This window comes from Nestor notabilis, unplaced genomic scaffold, assembly GCF_000696875.1.
Source record: "Nestor notabilis isolate BGI_N333 unplaced genomic scaffold, ASM69687v1 scaffold27318, whole genome shotgun sequence".
In the NCBI taxonomy this organism is placed as follows: Eukaryota; Metazoa; Chordata; class Aves; order Psittaciformes; family Psittacidae; genus Nestor; species Nestor notabilis.
Window position 1 is genome coordinate 1 of NW_009941033.1, and position 18,902 is coordinate 18,902.

The 18,902-nt window shown below is 42.1% G+C and overlaps 2 protein-coding genes across 2 annotated transcripts in view; one reads left to right on the forward strand and one right to left on the reverse strand.

Annotated features, from left to right (window-relative positions):
• Positions 1-14: 14 nt before the first annotated feature.
• Positions 15-4,567, forward strand: LOC104410501 (ras-related protein Rab-18-B-like; the record flags this gene model as incomplete). The annotated part of the gene is made up of 6 exons (XM_010020675.1): positions 15-26; positions 1,919-1,991; positions 2,921-3,039; positions 3,152-3,154; positions 3,917-3,983; positions 4,392-4,567. Coding segments are annotated over 6 exons (450 nt in total), but the record flags the coding sequence as incomplete, so codon positions are not given.
• A 3,848-nt stretch (positions 4,568-8,415) lies between these two features.
• The window catches only part of MPP3 (membrane protein, palmitoylated 3 (MAGUK p55 subfamily member 3)), a 16,723-nt gene continuing 6,236 nt past the window's right edge, over positions 8,416-18,902 (reverse strand). Inside the window, exons 9-18 of the mRNA XM_010020674.1 lie at positions 17,750-17,946; positions 16,766-16,830; positions 15,658-15,678; positions 14,337-14,378; positions 13,467-13,631; positions 12,794-12,874; positions 11,390-11,483; positions 10,061-10,169; positions 9,281-9,403; positions 8,416-8,753 (exon numbers count right to left, since the gene is read on the reverse strand). Coding sequence (XP_010018976.1) covers positions 8,574-8,753; positions 9,281-9,403; positions 10,061-10,169; positions 11,390-11,483; positions 12,794-12,874; positions 13,467-13,631; positions 14,337-14,378; positions 15,658-15,678; positions 16,766-16,830; positions 17,750-17,946 — 1,077 coding nt within the window. The 3' untranslated portion in view covers positions 8,416-8,573. The remainder of the gene's footprint in view (positions 8,754-9,280; positions 9,404-10,060; positions 10,170-11,389; positions 11,484-12,793; positions 12,875-13,466; positions 13,632-14,336; positions 14,379-15,657; positions 15,679-16,765; positions 16,831-17,749; positions 17,947-18,902) is intronic.

Genomic DNA, 18,902 nt, shown 5'->3' on the forward strand with positions numbered 1-18,902 from the left:
GCCGTGCAGTGCAGCTCGCGATATGGGTAGGTTCTGTTCTTGACAGATGTGGAAACTTCTACAGCTGCTTCTTGTGGCGCCCGCCCCCCGCTAAACCCTTCTGCATGTCGAGTTTCTGTTCTTATGATGCTAATGCGCGCAGAGTGTCTGTCATGACCGTACAAGAGTAGCTGCAGACAGGCTTCATTCACAAAACTCTAAATGCTTCATGGCTCTAGGTTTGTGACATCCGTTCTGGTAGAGATCTTGACTGCATCTTCCTGCAATTATACAAGTGGGTTTCTCACACCCTTTGTGAAGTGTTAGGCTTGCTAAGGTGTGGCCTTGCAGGAGAGGCAGGCACTTCATGCCTGTGTGACCCAGAAGTGCTCCCTGGGCAGACAGCCCAGGGTAAACTGCAGAAAAGCGATGTTCAGGGTGATGAATTACATGATTGCCTGTAGAGGCTGTGCAGCAGCTCTGGGAATGTTATATCAGAAACAGTCCAGATGCTTTGTTTTGGTTAAAACTATAGAAAAAAAAAATACACTTGGTCCTGAACTATTTAGTTCAGATTTAATGGGTATAAAAGTGCCACATTTGTTCTTCTGAATGGGGTGAAAGTGCCCTAGAAGGATGAGATTGTGTGTGTGGTCGTAGGTATTTAAGGAAGAACGCACCATTATCAACTAAGTAATTGTGACTGCTGTAAAGACAGCAGAAATGTGCTTTAGCCTGCTATTAACAACAGTAATAGAAATGCAAAAACTTGGATTACATTCCTTTTTTTCCATGCACACTTTGTGTACAGAATGCAGAGCAAGAGTGGTAAAGTCACACTTGCTCTAGCCAGTGAGCATCAGTATCGGCTGTGTTCTGAATGTGCTGCACACAAATCAGTTGCTGAAAATAACAAAGATATGTTTGCCCTAATACTAATAATAATGCAGGGGTGTGTCTCCTTGCTATGAAATCAAAAGCAAGGCCAGAACTTGCACAAGTTGTGTAACTGGAAAAGGCACTTTTGCAGCAGTCTGTAACAGCATCAGAAGCTGCTCATGAGTGGGGGAAACTAATGCGAAACTTTAATGCATGTAGAGAACATCAAGGTCAAAAATTCTCCTTTAGTGCCCATGTGTGCACTGGTGCCTGACAATAGTCTCTTTAGTAACGATGAAACGAAGTAACTATATTGCCAATTTTAGTTTCTTTTTTAACAAAACAGTAGTATATTGGGATATAGCTGTTAGTCTATATTGCAATCTGTACAGAAACTGAAATAAATTCCTTTGGTGAAACTCGAATTTGTGTAATTCTTCTGCCTCCTTCTTGTTTGTTCTGAGAGTTCTTGAATTTCTCCTTGCGCTTGGGAGCTGTTGAAGATGGTGAGAGTGCATGTGCCATCCCGCAGTAACAACCAGATGAGACTCCTGATTTAAACTTCTCAACTGCTTAGAGTCTTGGCAAACTTGAAGTACTTCTTTCTAACTGGCTTCTCCTTTCCTGCTATGGAGGAGCGAAGGGAGCTCTTTGGAACCACTGTGTCTCTTTTCCTGCAGTGTCTCTCTCTAGAAAACCTTGTTTTGTTCAGCTCATTTTTAAGTGATGAAGCTTTGCTGCTTGGCTTGCAGCAATAATCTTTTATGTATATCACTCGAGTCCTGTTGACTTTCATGTCTGTGCTCATCACTTTAACCTTCGGTGCAGTCCTTTCTATACTTTTCTACCCCTCATGTGTTTTCTGTTGCTGCTGCTGTTTTCTGACTGCTTCCCTCATTCTGTTGTCTTATGGTTTCACATCTCCTTATTGGTCAGGAAAAAATTTAACTTTGTTTATCTGGAGTAGTTTAAAATACCTTTTTTTTTTTTTCTAAATACGTTTAAGTTTTTGTGTGGTGTTGTCTTTTTTTTTTTTTTTCTTTCTTTTTCCCCCCTGTAGGATACAGCAGGACAGGAGCGCTTTAGAACACTGACTCCCAGTTATTACCGAGGAGCTCAAGGAGTTGTTTTAGGTAGGAGGTATATGGAAGAAAAACATGATTGCAAAAAGTGAGGTCTTTGTTACTACGTATGTACTTATCTTTGCAAAAAGAGGTTGTCTGAGAGAGTCAGAGGAACGATTGTGATTGTGGCTTTTACCACATCACTGCATCATTAACAGAGTGTGCAAAACCACTGGTAGGAAGTAATGCTGCTTCAAAACATTTTAGCCTCAAAATACAGAGATGGCACACTGCAGGCTGCTGCGTGGGTGAGTTACGAGCTTCGGGGGCTTTCTGGTAATCGGGCACATTGGGGTTTGTGTTGGTTTTTTTCCCCCCCAGAAACTATCGATGTGATTACAGTAAAGACATGAGGTTTGTAGCGTGGATGTCGAGTCAGTCCCTTCTGTGTGACACCACCAATCAGGAAAAGAAGGGATTCTTATTCTTGGGTTTTGGGAAGACTGAAGACCTTGCTCTACAAAACGTTCTGTCCGACTTTGGTACAGCTTTTTAAACCTTAGTGATCAAATGAATGCAGTTACGAAGTTACCAGTGACCGAAAGTCACTTTTTACTCCAAATTCACATTTTTAGCAGCAGTGCAATGCCTGTAGTTACACAGGAAAGGAGGTGACAAAATACCTGGTTTAAAATACTGTGTAGCCCAATTCAGAACTAGTAACAGGTACAAGATTACAACTGGTAAGTGTGATTTCCAGTCACAGATCTATTGCAGAGATGGTTATGTTCTGAAATCCTCAGTGACGTTGGGTGAGCCCAGCTAATGTGTTTCAGCTCTGGGAAGATGGTATCATTGAGGCATCTTTCTGGAATTCCCTCATACTGCTTTTTGGGAGCAGCGGGTAGCTAGGAGGGGCCAAGTTCCGCCATAATGAAGTAAAAAGTAAATAATACCAAGATTGTACAGCTGTTAAGCTCCTTCTCCTCTGTTACCAGTGTATGATGTTACAAGAAAAGACACATTCACAGGACTAGACAGCTGGCTGAATGAGCTGGAAATTTATACCTCCAAAAACAGCAATGTGAAGATGTTAGTTGGCAATAAAACCGATAAGGTCAGTTCAGAATCACATTCTCTTGCTCTCTTGCACTCTTCCACTGATGTCTCAGTCATGATAGAGTATAAATGTGAGATAAGTGCTGAAACTAACATACCTGTGGTGTTAGGAGGTGATGCTGCTGTAACCGAGGGAGCTAGGCTGGGTAGACTCAACTTACTGTGTTGTTTTAGAAGGAGATCTGGTTAAAACATTCGAATGGAAAATCACCTGGAGAGATGCAGCTGATGAGAGATTCTGTTAAAGTATTGTGAGGTTCTGCCTGAACTGCAGCATCCCACTGAATGTAACTGAAGCGCAGCACCACAACCGCTGCTTGCTTTTTGACTAGGCTGTGTTTTAGACGGGGTGGGGAAGGAGAATTCAGCTCCTCACATGGCTGTAGAGTATGTATCTGTGTAGGTGTGAGGTGCGCTGGTTGCTGTATGTTGGGTGTTTCAACATACCTTAGGTGTCTATTGCATAATGACATGTTTCACTTTTGCTTTACTACTACAATAGGTTTCCTGTGTGGCTATCCTGAACTAGATACCCTTCTGCCCCCTTCCAAATCTGCCAGTTTTCAGATCCTTTGATATGCCTTTTCAGCTATTAGACTACTGAAACTTCCTTTCGGGCATGTATCTTCCTCCTAGTTGATTAAGAAGATAGCAAAACATTAATTTCCAGCTGATGTGGTGTTGCTACCATTCAGTTTGAGCCCCTAACAGCCTGCCTAGCAGTAAGCTGTCTGCAGAGTGGGAAAATCCTGATTACTACGTGGTTCTAGAGACTTTTCAACAAAGCCTCACTTCTGCAGTGGTGCTTTTCCAGGGACTTCCTTAAAGTGGCAAATGTGGCGTATTTTAGTCATGTTCCTCATTCATCTCTGCAGCCTGATCGGGAAGTAGAGAGAAGAGAAGGACTCCAGTTTGCTAGGAAACGCCAACTGCTTTTTATAGGTATGTAACTCCTGCTAAACCCTTGTATAGTGCTGTTTAGTTTGGTATTGCAAAGGGTGAAGTGAAGCTTCTTGAAAATACTTCCAGAAGGAAGTGAAATGCATAGGGCAAAACTCCTGCAATCTTTGTTTCCTGGTTTAGCTATGGAGTAATTGTCTCATAGGTTTACTACCACAACCTTAGAACAATTTCTCTTCGTTATGGAGAGAATGTGGAGCTGTGGAATTGTTTTCATGTGATGCTTCTGACTGGGATGCCTTTCTGTTTGTCACATTCCATTGAAGTGTGCCTTCAAGAGCGAGTGGAGAGGAGGTTCAGTCATTAAAAAACCTTATCTTTTCTCTGGTCCCAAAAGACCTTCTTACAAAGTGGAATTCTCCGTTTGTTATTTTCTTCCCCCTCCACCAGAGACCAGCGCCAAGACACAGGATGGGGTGCAACATGCCTTTGAGGAACTAGCCATAAAGATCCTGCAGACCCCAGGTGTTTGGGATAGGAATGCAGAGAAGCAGCGAATGCAGCTAACTGGAGCCTCAGCACAGCGGGATAAAAGCTTCTGTGCTGTGTACTGTCCACTCGCTTAGCTCCACAGGTGCCTGTTCTGCCTGAATGGAGGGGATTTTCTTGTTAAAGCAGGGTGGGAGCAGTGGTTCCAAGCACTAGTTTGTGCCTTGTTTGACCTGTCGCCAGCTGAGTGGGTCCAAACCCCAAACTGATGAGCAAAATACTTTTAGTTCGTCAACAAAACGCTGTTTCTCTTTCCCTTCTGCACAGCAGAGATCTCCAGGTATCTCTCTGGTAACTGTCCGGTTTTTCACTATGAAGTCACAGTTCTGAAGAGTGTCGTGCTCTTGCTGAATGCCATCAGCACAGACTCTTTCTGAAACTCCTGCCTTGGCAGAAAATAAAGTAGTATTCCATTTTGGAAAGCTTCCTTTCCCCACAATGGCATGAGAGTTTAGGCACCCAAGTTCCCTTAAATGCAGTTAACAGGAGCCACCCTGAGCACTTGTTTCCCTGTTTCACATGTATTTAAGTGGTCAGAATTGCTACGTGTCCCCAGATAGTAAGTTGAGTTACTACTTAAAGTGGTAGTGAAGAGGTGTATCAACATTTGGCAGGAAAAAAACCCAACACAACATCTGTGCATTGAAAATGTCAACTGAGGTGCTTGTAAGCAAGTGCCAGATCCAAAGAGAGTCTTTCATTACGAGATGTGAAGTCAGAGCAGAAAAACCGCAGTTTCAGATACAGGAAGACCACTGTAGATGTTAACCAAGGCTCATCCTTCAATACTACAAACCATAAAAAAAGAAATACGGAAGACTGTACATTTTAGGCGTGAGCAAGGTAGCAGGAGTTTCAGTTGAAGTACTTTGACTTAGACCTTTTGGCACTACTGCCAAAGCAGGACTCGGAATTAAAGTAAATTTGCACTCAGATTGTCTTTAAAAATCTGTTCTCAAGCTTTTTTCTCCTTATCAGGCATGGCTAATGCAGCAGGGACTCAGTATATTGGCAGGTTGGAACCATGTCCTCAGAACTACCCTCTGCATGTACCCTCTTCCTATAATTTTAGAATAAATAGGAGCATTGAATGTGTTCTCTTCCTCCCCCTGCAACTGAAGCTCATCTTGGCTACCTGCAATCATTAGCATGTAATACAGAGCCTCTCAGCATCTTTTATTTCAAACCTCATTAATGAAACAGATGTTTCTGCCAATATCTGGAGTTAGTATCTGCCTCTGTATATCCACACAGGTTATCTGCATACACTTAAAACACAATTAACTCACACTGAATATTTCAGTTAACTTTTAATAGCAAAGCTGTATCTTAGTATCTTTTCAGTTATTGTAACTTCAGGTTTAGCACTGCATGTAATTTGCCTTGCTTCTCTTAATGCGGATTTCTACTGTTAGACTGTGTTAGACCATAAACCATACAAACTGATTTCTTTACTTGCTAGTCATTTGGAATATTCTATGATGTTAGAAGCAACCTTGCTACTAGTGAATTCTGACCCTTAGACAGTATCTTACCTGGTGTTCTTTAAATTAAATCTGTATCCTTGTCCTGGGTTCAGCTGTGTATATATATATATATATATATCAAAAGCAATGGTATATTGAACAATGATGTGAGATCTGAGCATGACGTGAATGGCATGGAATATGGGGTGGATACTGTCCTGGGTTCAGCTACAGCAGTCATTTTTTCTCCTTCTTAGTAGCTGGTGCAGTGCTGTGTTTTTGACTTTCAGTCTGGGAACAACGCTGATAACACCGATGTTTTTAGTTGTTGCTCAGTAATGTTTACTCTGAGCAAGGACTTTCTCAGTCTCATGCTTTGCCAGAGAGGAGGGGAAGCCAGGAGGAAGCAGAGGCAGGGCACCTGACCCAAACTGGCCAAAGGGGTATTCCATACCACAGCACGTCATGCCCAGTATATAAACTGGGGAGAGTTACCCGGAAGGCCCAGATCGCTGCTCGGGTCGGGCTGGGTATCGGTCGGCGGGGGGTGAGCGGTTGTGTCCTTTTCCCTTGTTATTCCTCTTATCATTATTACTGGTAGCAGTAGTGGTTTGTATTATACCTTAGTTACTGGAGAGCTGTTATCTCAACTCGTGGGAGTTACATTCCTTCGATTCTCCTCCCCATCCCTCCGGGAGCGGGGGGAGGAAGGAAAAGGGGGGGAGTGAGCGAGCGGCTGCGTGGTTCCAAGTTGCCGGCTGGGTTTGAACCACGACAATCCTCTAAACATGTTTTTCTTGCCCACTATAAAAGATGCTTGTAATCTGCAGTACAGATCTACAGTGAGCTCAATCTGCCCATTTCATAGTTTCATAAAACCACTTAGTTTGAAATGCTGCTATTTAAATAAAACATTACCCTCAGTTTTTCATAGGATGAAGATATGTTGTCACAAATGTACTTGGCATAGCTCTTGTAAGCCATGTCACATGGCTGGAGAGAGTTAACAGCAGAGTTGATGGGTCACCCCATGTGAAGGAGTCCTTGTACGTTTGCTGAGGTTACCAGTCTGACACCAGATCTGTGCTGTCGAGCCAGAGCAGGTACCTGATTGTGAGAACTGCTTGTTCTTGTAGCAACGTCAACCTCAATGCTTATAGGCAAGACAATGCATCAAAGGTGCCAGGGTATGAGTTTGGAGAAGATGGATATGGGTGACTACACAATTTCCTGGGCTAGAATTAATGTAGATTCAGCAAGACTTGTGTGTAAGAAAAGTGCTTTTAATATTGTTAGTTTTGCTAAATGCATTGGAACAAGAATAACACCATACTGTTAAGATGCAAGGAATGAGACTGGTGCACCCAAAGGTCTTGTTAAGGGGCATGGTGCACAGGAAAGGTTAGTCCTCAGCAAGCAATGGAAAACAGGAACTAGTTTCAACTAACACATACCTGTACAATATTCAATTTTCAAATAAAGCCTAGGTGCTTCCAGAATCATCTCTCTGCCTTTTCTTAACATCCATCTAAAAATCCTGTATATTCACATCTCCTGAATACAGACAAAGTCCTCTTCACAGTTAAGATTTCTTCTTCGGGACTTGATGGAGCCAATTAGAAGTCTTTAACTGATTTGGAACAAAGTTAGTCATAAATGGTGGAAATACGATTATTTGGACCCGTTGCTCATTTACTTTGTACTTCAGCCTCCTCCTTTCATTGCCCTTTTTGGAGCTATGTTGGTGTCAAGGTGGTATCCCATCAGGTGGCATCTACAAAGATGTCTTGTAGAGAATAGGCTTCTTTAAAGTCCTGTTTTAAATCACATGCAGTCATTCTCATGTAGGCTAAAAAATGTCTCTGGGTTATGAGCTGCCTGGTCACACAGGTGTGTTCACAGGTGGTTTAACATTTGTCCTGTGCCAGTAGGAAGAGATTGGGATGAGCCTACCTGTGCAAGACAACTTGGAGGCTTTGGGAAATATGGGATTCACATAACCCCCCCTCCCCAACCACTAGAATACCTACAACTTACAGAACTGGCCGAGTTTTAGTGCCAAATTGGAAAGGATTTGCAGCTAATGGTCCTGAGTGAAGGGAAGCATTTTCTGCTGGCCTGCAGCCGACTGAACTTCTGAGTGACCAGTAATGGTGTGAGCACTCTCCAAAGGACATCCTTCTCTCCCTGAAGCACCGTGTTCTGTAGGCATAGTGGTTCCTAAAAAGTATCTTAACTCTTGCCACAGAATCTGTGGCCAAAGGCTGAAGATTCTGCTGGTTGGTGTCCTAGCACTGCTTAAATGCTTTGGAAGTATAGGACCCTCTCTGAAACTTCACTGTACAAAATGCACTATTCACAACTTAAAAGTCTCTCCTCCAATGTTTTACTGCGCTGTTTAGACCGAGTGACCACTTTTAAATGACATCTGGTCAAGATTTTCATTCAGGAAGGCAGTGTCAGCTTCTGACTTTTAGTTTTTCCCAATACAGTCTGTATGTACGAACTTCTAGACAGACCAGTAGTTTTGAAGTGAATTTGACATAGTTCCCTTTTCTAATGCATATATTTACAACACATTTTTATAGTGTCTTTGCCTTAAACAGACGGTAACAAGCTATGACCTAACCCAGTTGACTGGTACCCAAAATGAATCCTTGTTTAGTTTCTCTAACACACTCTTCAGCTGATTACAAGCACTCTGGAGGTCTTCTTTCACCAGTATAGTGTCAATTAAATGGCCATACTGCTCTTCAATGAATGCTGCTGAATTAATAATTTCCTGCTGTTCTTCGTCCTGCTAATCAACACGAGAAGATGGCATGAAATTTCGAGCATGTCTTTTTAGTTACCCAAAGTAATGACATTACACACTTCCAGTATTTCTGTACACATTTACACAGCACCAGTTTGCAGCGGGGCTAGGTTTGGTCCTTGTAAGACATCCACACACTGCACTTTGCATGTCCCTGATACACAGTGTCACTCTGGAGGTGTTGGGAGAAGGTGGCTGCCCTTACCATTTGACAGGACTGCTCATCAGAAATGTAACATGACTCGGTGTTTATCTGTGTTCAGTAGCAGCTTCTCCTGCTGCAGCCCAGAGTGATGTACACAGACCCACATGGAAGACGTGCACTTATTGCTTATAGCCAAGTTTTAAGGGAGTCAAATATCTCATTCTGAAGTTCCATCTTAGGACCCACTTAGTTCCCCGCTCTGACTCTCGCTGTTGCAGAAGAGGAGCCCTTCCACATCACAGAAATGCTAGCCTGAATACTTCTTTCATATCTAGAAAAAAGAGGTTAAAGTTGGAATACTTACAAGGGGAACGGAGATTTCTTCTGACATGGGAGACTTCAGGACATGTTTCTTCTTTTCTGGAATGAGAGGCTTCACAAAGATAACATATGGCTTAAACTCAGGAGTCCTCAAGTGCTTTACTGCCTGTGAACAGACGGGTTTTGTTATCTGGCAACAATCATCTACTCAAACTGGGTTCAACAGTTTCACTAGGACACACTGCAAGTCCTGTGTACTATACATCTGAGCACAGTAATCTTTGGCTCTTCTAAAGCAAGGTTAATGTCAGTGTCCTGCCTAGTTTACAGGAGTACAAAAGCTTCCTGGAGCAGAGGTACAAAATCTGAATCAAAATGTCAAAAGTTAACTCCCAGTACGGAGGGATTAAGAGCAGGTACACTGACATTGCTTACAACCCCACTAATTCTTCAGAGACTGTAGGGAGGAACAAGAACTAAATACCCATCCATGCTCTGAGCATTCTCTCTAGGACTTGGAATGGGCTAGGAAGTGATGCACATTTCTCCTATAGCAAGGGAAAAACCCCACAGTGAGAACTGATAAAGAGAGTCATCGAGGCTCTATAACTGGACATCTGGGAGCTGGAAACCCTGCACTGCTTTCTCAAGAGCCCTGTTCCACTTCGCCAGCAACCAGGCCACACATTAGAAACACAAGTTCCAAGAGCACCATCGTTCTTTGCAGGGCAAGCAACCACAAATGGTGACCAGCAGCAGTTACTCAAACGGGCAGCCTAGTTAAGAAATACTTGCTTTCTTTAAAATAAGCTGTAGAACTTACTTCAGGTACCACATCCACCAAACAAACCTTCTTTTTGGCCATCACGGACCGGATTGCCTCAAGACTGGTACCATACAGATTTTCCTTGTATTCTCCATGTTCCACAAATCTAGAAAGTCAATACATTTTTAAGTACCATCCACAAAGAATATTGAACTTACGACATTAGATATAGCTGTTTCCTGAAGTCACAGCAGTCAAATGGGGGTGGGGGTGAAAAACTGGGGAGAAAGGTGGTGGTGGTGTGTGTTTGCTTTGTAGGAATAGTCTTCCCATGTCACTGACAGCTCATCAGCACTACTGACAAATACAGGAAGAAGCTGCATTACTTTAGTTGACTGATGCTCAAGCCTAATAGAAGAAAGAGGATGTTTCTCACAGAAAGCAGAACAAAGCTGGCAAGGAAATGGACTCCAATTTTTCCATCTTCTGGAAGCCAAAAAAATCTGTACTTCCAGGAAACACACTCAATCTTACAGAAAGTCCTTTATACTAACAGATTCAGTCTACAAGACACTTCAAAGCGGACTTAGGAGTTACACTTGTTACCCATCATACTGAATGGAGAGTAATAAGCCCAGGTAAGTGTATGTTACCCCCACTAGATTCAGTTCTGACCAATACTACTTAGGATATGCAGACTTAAATTCTAACTTATGATCCTCCTATTCAGAATCATAGAATTAACGAGGTTGGAAAAGATCCTCCAGCCCAACCATTCCCCAGCAGTGCCAAGGCCACCACTAACCCCTGGCACTGAGGCCTCATTTACACGGGGTGTGAACACGTGCAGGGACGGTGACTCCAGCACTGCCCTGGGCAGCCTGTTCCAATGCCTGAGCACCCTCTGGGCAAGGAATTGTTCCTCAGCTCCAGCTAAACCTGCCCTGGGGCAGCTTGAGGCCGTTTCCTCTTGTCCTATCACAAGTTACTTGGGATAAGAGACTGACCCCATCTCACTACGTCCTCCTGTCAGGCAGTTGCAGAGAGCGATAAGGTCCCCCCTGAGCCTTCTCTTCTCCAGACTAAACCCCCCCAGGTCCCTCAGCCCTTCCTTGTGCTCCAGGCCCTGCACCAGCACCTGAATGTCTCTTTTGTAGTGACTGGCGCAGAACTGAACTTGTCCTCTGTTATTTCTAAATTGCTTTTCACTAAATTTCGGAGCTAGCAGTACAGACTGAACCAAGAGCATTTTACTTGGAAAGCTGAACCCTTCTAATGCAGTTAGGCCAACTTTACACCTGATTTTGTTATTCACATGATGCAAGATTTAACTAGCAATGGTTTTGAAATACAGTCAATTATGCCAGTATTTTAAAGGTAACTCACTTGTTTTGCTGTACATCTGTCTCAAAGGATTGCTTAGAGACAAAATTGTATTCTACTCCCTCTTTCTCATGACTTTTCTTTGACCTGGTTGTATCTAGAAGAGAATGGAAGGGAGACATGGGAGACAGATGAGCCTTTGCAAACAACTGTATTTTCTCTGGTTGAGTTCCAATCATATTTTCATAACCTCAAACAAGAAAGCTGCAGACTGGCAAATTCAAATCAACACAAAACAGAAATCAAGTTATGAGACCAAAAATGAAGCTGCTTTGCTCCCAAGCATGTTACAACTACCACAAAAATCAGGAGGCATACTTCTTACACCTGGTAGAAGCAGTAGAGTATATCCTCCAGAGAACAGTATCTCTTAACTGTTCGGATTATTGGACTCATTTTCTTTGAAACTTTGAAAATAAAAAGAGGAAATCTATAAAGTCCTATTATGTTGCCTCAGAATTTCAAGTAAGAATATCCCTGGCTGTTTTCCCACGAGTGTGAAACTGGCAGAATTCTCTGTGTCCCCTCCCTTTGATATCGTCATTTCTTTAAATAACTGGAGCAGGAGAAGCTCTGGGGAGCATTCCACACATCTGTGCCTGGTCCTGAAAGGGATGTCTGCTAGTTTTTTGTGTACCTGTTTAAATACAACTAAACATTATCCCCAACTTCTGCTGCTGCCTCCCTGACAGACAGTTACTGAAATGTCTGAAGTCACATGGAAGCAGCACCCTCAAGGTTCATTTTCTGGATTGTGGAGGTAGCTCAGTGAGGATACAAAGATTGATGAGTTACTTGTGTAACCCTGGCCACAAAACCCCAGAGCAGGATCACTGCATTCTCTCCCACTGTGACTGGCTTCTTAGCCTGCATACACCGGCCAACAACTGAAAATCTTGTAAAACTTCTCACTTGGCTTATTGCTGTCTATTCCTCCCCCCCACCCCCCTTTTTCCCCTCTCTTTACAGTTTAGCTGGTGTGATATTCTAAAGAAAAATCATCCTCTTTTAAAGACATGGAATGTTTGGGCTGAATCTTAAGTCATCATTTTTTCACGAGTTCTTTTTGCCATTTACAATCTTGTTTTCTTCCTGTATTCAGTTGCTAATTTTTTTAATGAATACTTAGAAAATGCAATGTGTTCACGTGGGAAAACATATGCAAAAAGTATCAACTGAGCTGACAGAACTCCAACGTGTCTATGTGCCAAATTATGTCGTGATCTCTTCAGCTGTTAAGGGCCAACATGGTATATCACGATGTGAAAAATGATTTTAAGTGTTTCTGAAATATAATATAATCAATAGTCAAAAGAAAAGCTGCCATTCAGCAATGCAGCTAGCATGGCACTCTTAGAATGTATGAAATAAAGCAGTGACACACAAAAGCCAATCCATGTTACTCACGTGGAACTGCCACACCATACTCCTGCGGGTTCTCTGACACAACCTTCTGCTTGAGCTCACTTAATCTGGCCCCCAAGCAACCTAATAAAATAGAACTGACTGACAGATTCTTGTGTGGAATGAAATACTGCAAAGAGAGTAAGTAAGATCAATTTCACACAAACAGTATGATACAGCAGCGTGCTTGAAGCAATCTGTGCATGAGAGACCTCATAAGGAGCCACATTCTGCTTTGAAAAACATCATCAGAAAAACTGAATTCTTGAATAGCTGTTGGACAAACACTTGTCAGGCACCAAATCAGGAAATTTGTAACCTTAGCAGTCAGTTTAAGGAGATACCCTTGATTTCTAGTGTAAGAATGCACATGTTTGAGTGAGAATCAATGGGAAATGAGTCACAAAAATGAGCATCAGTATATTGAGGATTTAGTGAGTGTGGTTGAGTTTTGCCTTTTTTGTTTGGTGGTTTTCGTGGGGTTTTTTAATGTCATTTAAAAGAAAAGAACTTCTGACCAAAACCAGAAAAGCCTTTAAAAAACCCCCATCAGAACCAGAAAACCTAAAACTGAACACCTAACCTTCAGGTGTTTAGTTCTGGCTTCCTCTTGGAATGCTGGTGATAAGGGAAAAAGGAGATACACGAAAAATTTTGAACCAATTCTGCATCTTACCAATCAAAACCACCAGCCTCTGCTGTTCACCAGGCTGCTGCTGGTATTTTGTGACCTCTTCATAAGTCAGGAACTCTGCTGCGTCTGTCTGCTCCGCTTGCTTTCCTTCGTTCAGATTGTTCTCCTTCTCTTTGCGACTTAATCTAAAGCTCCTGCGTAAGCCAGCTATAGAGAAAAACAAAAGGTATCTTCAACCATAGAATCACAGAATAGTTTGGGTTGGAAAGGACCTTAAGATCATCCAGTTCCAACCCCCTGCCATGGGCAGGGCCACCTCACCCGAGACCATGTCACCCAGGGCTCTGTCCAGCCTGGCCTTGAACACTGCCAGGGATGGAAAATCTACCACTTCTCTGGGCCAGCGCCTCAGCACCCTCACAGGGAAGAACTTCTTCCTTGTATCTAACCTGAACTTCCCGTGTTTCAGTTTGAACCCAGCGCCCCTGTCCTTGTCTCCATTTTCAAGGATGATGAAAAGTCCCTCTCCAACATCCTTGAAGAACCATGTCTCCACTTACCTAAATTTTCAAGCTTGTTCAGCCAAAAGTTACTCTGTCTTTGAATGAGCTTTTTAAAATAATCAAATCAGTGCCTATATGCAAATTGAAGAGATGAAAAATTTGCACAGCGGGTAGAAAACCAAGCACCCAATCTATAATAAACCCCCTTCATATCACTTCGAGTTGCCAAGTGTTGGCTATGCCAAAGTCCAATCTGCACAGAGTTAATCTAGAACATCCAGGAAATTGACTCTTGTGAACAACCTAAGGGTTACTTTTTCATGTGCTTTTTTCTTTTTCCTCTCCTTTATGGGGCAGGAGCAATGCAGGGAAGAGAAAGGGAGAGGAAAAAGGGATCCTGGTTTCTCACCTATGTACTGGCCATTGAAATATCCTTCACAGTCACAGTCTTCTGTAAATGAAAAAGCAGGGGGGGGAAGAAAAAAGAACAGTGAGAAGATACATTAAACAGTGCCTGCGACATGAGTCTGCCTTCTTGCTGAGGGAAGAGGTTTTCTATCCTGCATTATATGCACACGCTTTTCTAACACAAATACTAATGGTAATAAAGAAATTGCCTTGCACGTATGTAAAATAAGATGTAAATCTATGTTAAAAAAAGCCAACTTACCCCTCCTCAAACTACAACCATAGCTGGGTCCCCTAAAAGTATGTAAAATAAAACATGCTCCTTAGCTGCAAAACACTATACTGCAACCCTCGAACAAATACCAAGTTCTTACACTTCCTGAAAGAGGGCTTCCTGGCTTGTTAAAATACAGGCACCTGTGTGCTCCAAGATCCCCAGAACTCTCTCTACCCACTGTAAGGAGGAGCCATAGGAAAATACATGTGCAGTTTAAACCCGAAACAATATGCACCCAGCCAGGTCATTGCACACAGGTATGTAAAGCAGTGCCAGCACTAACAGAAGACACTAGTAGCAATATACACCTCTCCAGGGCTAAGACCAGAGTTGTTATCTATTGTTGAAGGTAGGCTCTAGTTTCACACTTGTGCTTTGATATCCCAGCCATGGCCAGCTAATCACAGAGTATGTTCATTACTGTCACAGATGTAGATGGAATACAGACACTCGGGAGTACTGTTCTCAAAAAGCATGTGGAATGTGAAAGAAATCACAGCATGCAGAATTCAACTGAAAATACTTGCTGTTTGGGAAGGTGATACAAGCTGCCTGAGCCCAACTCAGGGACTCATAATGAAAATAACACAGAAAACATAATAATGAAATCCTCACAATGAAAATCACATAGTTCTGAAAGCAGCTGCTTATAATGAAAACACAGTCCAAAGGAACAGTGAAGAAAAATCAATTTGGATTGATACAGGTGCTCAAAAATGTTAAAACTCCAATATTTCTTTATTCTTTTAAAAAAATACCAATACAAAGACTGCATTTAAGGTGCAACTCTTTCAACCTCATTCAGAAACCCAGAAAGTGCAAATGTATATCAGAAGACAAATCTTTTCTCTCGAATCAGAAGCACATTTGGAAGTTATCATTACCTACCTCATCAATCCAAATTAAATGAAATATTAACTCAGGATGAAACTGCTGTTGGAACAAGCTCTATCCACTCTTCCCTTTGCTTGGGCACTTATCGAGTGTTTTAAAAATGCACTGGTCATCTACATTCATAGAGAAAATGAGTTAGGAGAGTACCTACCTTTATCAGAAGACTGGTCATCTGTAGTTAGCATGAAAGGCAGAGTTTGGATGATATTAAAAGACTGGCAAATGATTGAATAAAATAGAGGGAATGATTTGCTTAACAGGCTTTTCTATCTCAAAAGAAATGCACTGATGTAACCTTATCAACTAAAGACTTGTGTGCTAAAATTCAGCATTATAACCAGTTATCAGCTTCACTGTCTTGCGACTGCCTGAGAAAAAGCCTAAGTAGCAATGCCCACTGCATGCTTCCTAACGCTGAACGCGAGGGAAAACCATTTGGAAATGCTTCATTTAAATCAGTAATGCTATTTAGATATTTGGCTGAGCATCTCCCCTCCTCATTGTAGCATAAGAAAACTTGTATCTTCTCATGAGATGTGCCATAAATGGCACATCTAAGTGAACAGAAAGTCACTTCTATTACTGAAGATGGACAATTTCCATATTCCTAGTCTACATGGCATTCCTAGCACAATGTCTGGCTTCAAAGAGTCACAGGGCCTTGCCACACATCACTAACAGCCATGCTGAAGTACCCAAGAGCAACAGGAACATTACACACTGGGATAATCCCAAATGTTTTCTGCCTTCCATCACTGACTAGTAATTCCATCACAAGTAGCATTTTTTGTGCAACTAATTCACTGACAGATGTTTGAGAGCTGTAAACAAGAATCACTTTAAAGTCTACTGAAGACCAGCTCTGTTACACTAAGGCTGAAATGCTCCACTGATTTTTATTTGCACTTTGTTTTCCTGTGAGCTTACAGTCAGCTCATGCATTGGGTTCCTTCTGCAGCTTTCAAGTTTCAAACCATAGAAAATATGTGAACACTGGCAAATTTTAAAGCATCTAAACAATGTGGAAGGCTTCATGGTCCTGAAAGTAGGAAGAGATGGGCAGCTGTGGTTTTGGGAAGCAACAGGCACTAGTAACACTGAACAAAGCTCAAACCCAAATCCTCTCAAGTGGCAGCTTGAATCCATGCACAGCAACCAATGGCAGATTACACGAAATATATTCAAACATCAGTATTAAAATAACAGAGAAATACTGAGAGGTTGGTATCGACTAAGACATCACTGAAGGACAGACTTACATACTGGTTTCTTCACAGTCCTGGGATTGGGCAGGGTGCCTATTGTTCTTCTGTAAATCAGCCGTCTAAATAGGAAAGAACTGTATTTTAGTCATATAAGCTCAGAATGATGAAGAATTTATAGCATCTTCTACATACAGCAGTGAAAATAGAGAACCAAGTAGTGCTTTTCCTTTAAAAATATAAAATGCCTCTGATTCAACATTTTAAAAGACTTTTGCTGTTAAACCAGTGCCTGAGAGGGAAGATTCTAAAACATTTTAGGCTTTCATACATCAGAGCAGAGAAATCAATACCATGTTACATTTATCAATGGCATTCTTTTTCTATTTCGTTCTCCCCAATCCAACCTTTTTTGCAAGATAAAAACCCCAACTATTCCATTCCATTCCTATTGAGAATCCAGCTCCTAGCTGCCATTTTTATGAAGGATGGGCAAAATTCCTGTCTGGACAGGACCCTGAACAACCTTGTCTAGTGGAAGGTGTCCCTGCCCGTGGCAGGAGGGTTGGAACTGGATGATCTTAAGGTCCTTTCCAATCTTAACCATTCTACGTATCTGGATCCAAGCTAAATGTTCCCTCAGGAGCCAGCAGAAAGATCATACACTTTTTTTACTACTACTACATGCAGAAATTGATTTTTTTACAATAAATCAGCATTTCCTCTTATACTATGAAAGTACAAGTCTGAAATACAATGTCTCCAAAAACCAAGAGGGTCAGAGAGTGATATTCCACGTTTCATTCTATATACATTTGTTTAGCAAGTGCTTCTGTCTTCATGCTACAAAGCATAAGTCAATGGCAATCTAGGGGAGGAAAGCTAGGATGTGTATTATGTAGCTGGAGAAGATGAAGCTTTTTAGCACTTTCCTCTAAGCATCTGGTATTCACCCTGGCATGATCCTGCCCTTTGTGTCCTGTGAAAAAAAGCAGCAGCATAAAATCAGTGTGACACTATTTGTAATCTTCATGAACAAACCTTTCTTGGAACTGTTTTGAAGGGATCAAGCCTGCTCTGAGATTGGTATCTCCAACACGCTTTGCTTGCCACCACGTGGGATCGTCTTGGCTCACAACTTCCAGGACGTGTCGTCTCTTAAATGGCAGCCCAGCCTCCTGGCAAGGAATAGCTCTGTCTTCATTGGGGTTATAGCAGAAAAGCGCCCTCATAAACACCTTTAAAAGAAAGCAACACGTTGACCTGGTTTAGAGAAAACTGCCTTTAAAAGGCTTCCCCAGTGCTTACACTGCTAACTACATTCACTCTTCACCTCTTCTGTATGCTTTATGGTACTCAAAACCACTGAAACCTACCACACTGCATCTGCATTTGGACTTACTTCTGCAGAAAAAGAAACTAATTTTCAAGTACATGCCCACTCATTTTGAACTGGCATTGTGGAACATGGGACTAAAGGATTAAAGTCCCAAACCCACAGTTCACAGAGTCTACTTAAGTATAAAACGCAATAATCAAAGGAAAAAAAAAAATTAAGGGTAGGGAGAAAACAATAAAAGGGGATTTATGGCAAAGTTGCTCAATTATAAAGACTATCCTTGAAAAGTTTCTTTAATGCATCAAAATCTACTAGTCAACTTTGTTATCTTACTACTATTTATCACATCACGGCAGAACTACTTTGAGAAGTGATTTGTGGGGCTTCAAGGAAAAAAATAGCAACTGAGAGCAGAGAAGCAGAAACAGAGACTGACAGAGGAGTCCTGTAAGGGACCAGTTGAGCAGGAAGTCACAGCTGATCAAGGAGGGCAAATGAAGCAATCAGGTGTGTGCTGATGTTTGAAGTGGACTACTGGGGAGGGATAATGTGCAGCTCTGCAGGTCTGTTCCGACTCAAGTGAGCAGCAAAATGCCCAGAGGTAATGGACAGACAGCAGCTCTCTTGGGAAGAGAAGACTGGGGGGAAAACCAACTTTAATTACACGAAAAAATCCAAGGGGCTGGGATCTCAGAAATGCAATGGAAGAACCTGTGCCCAGGCGACAAAGAAGAGAGAAGTCATCTAGGTAATTCTACTGAATGAAAGGGCACTGCATTTTACAACCAGGAACTGCTCTACTGTCTTTTTAGTTCAATCATGTGTCTGTGACACTCCTCACTGAAACAGCAGGCA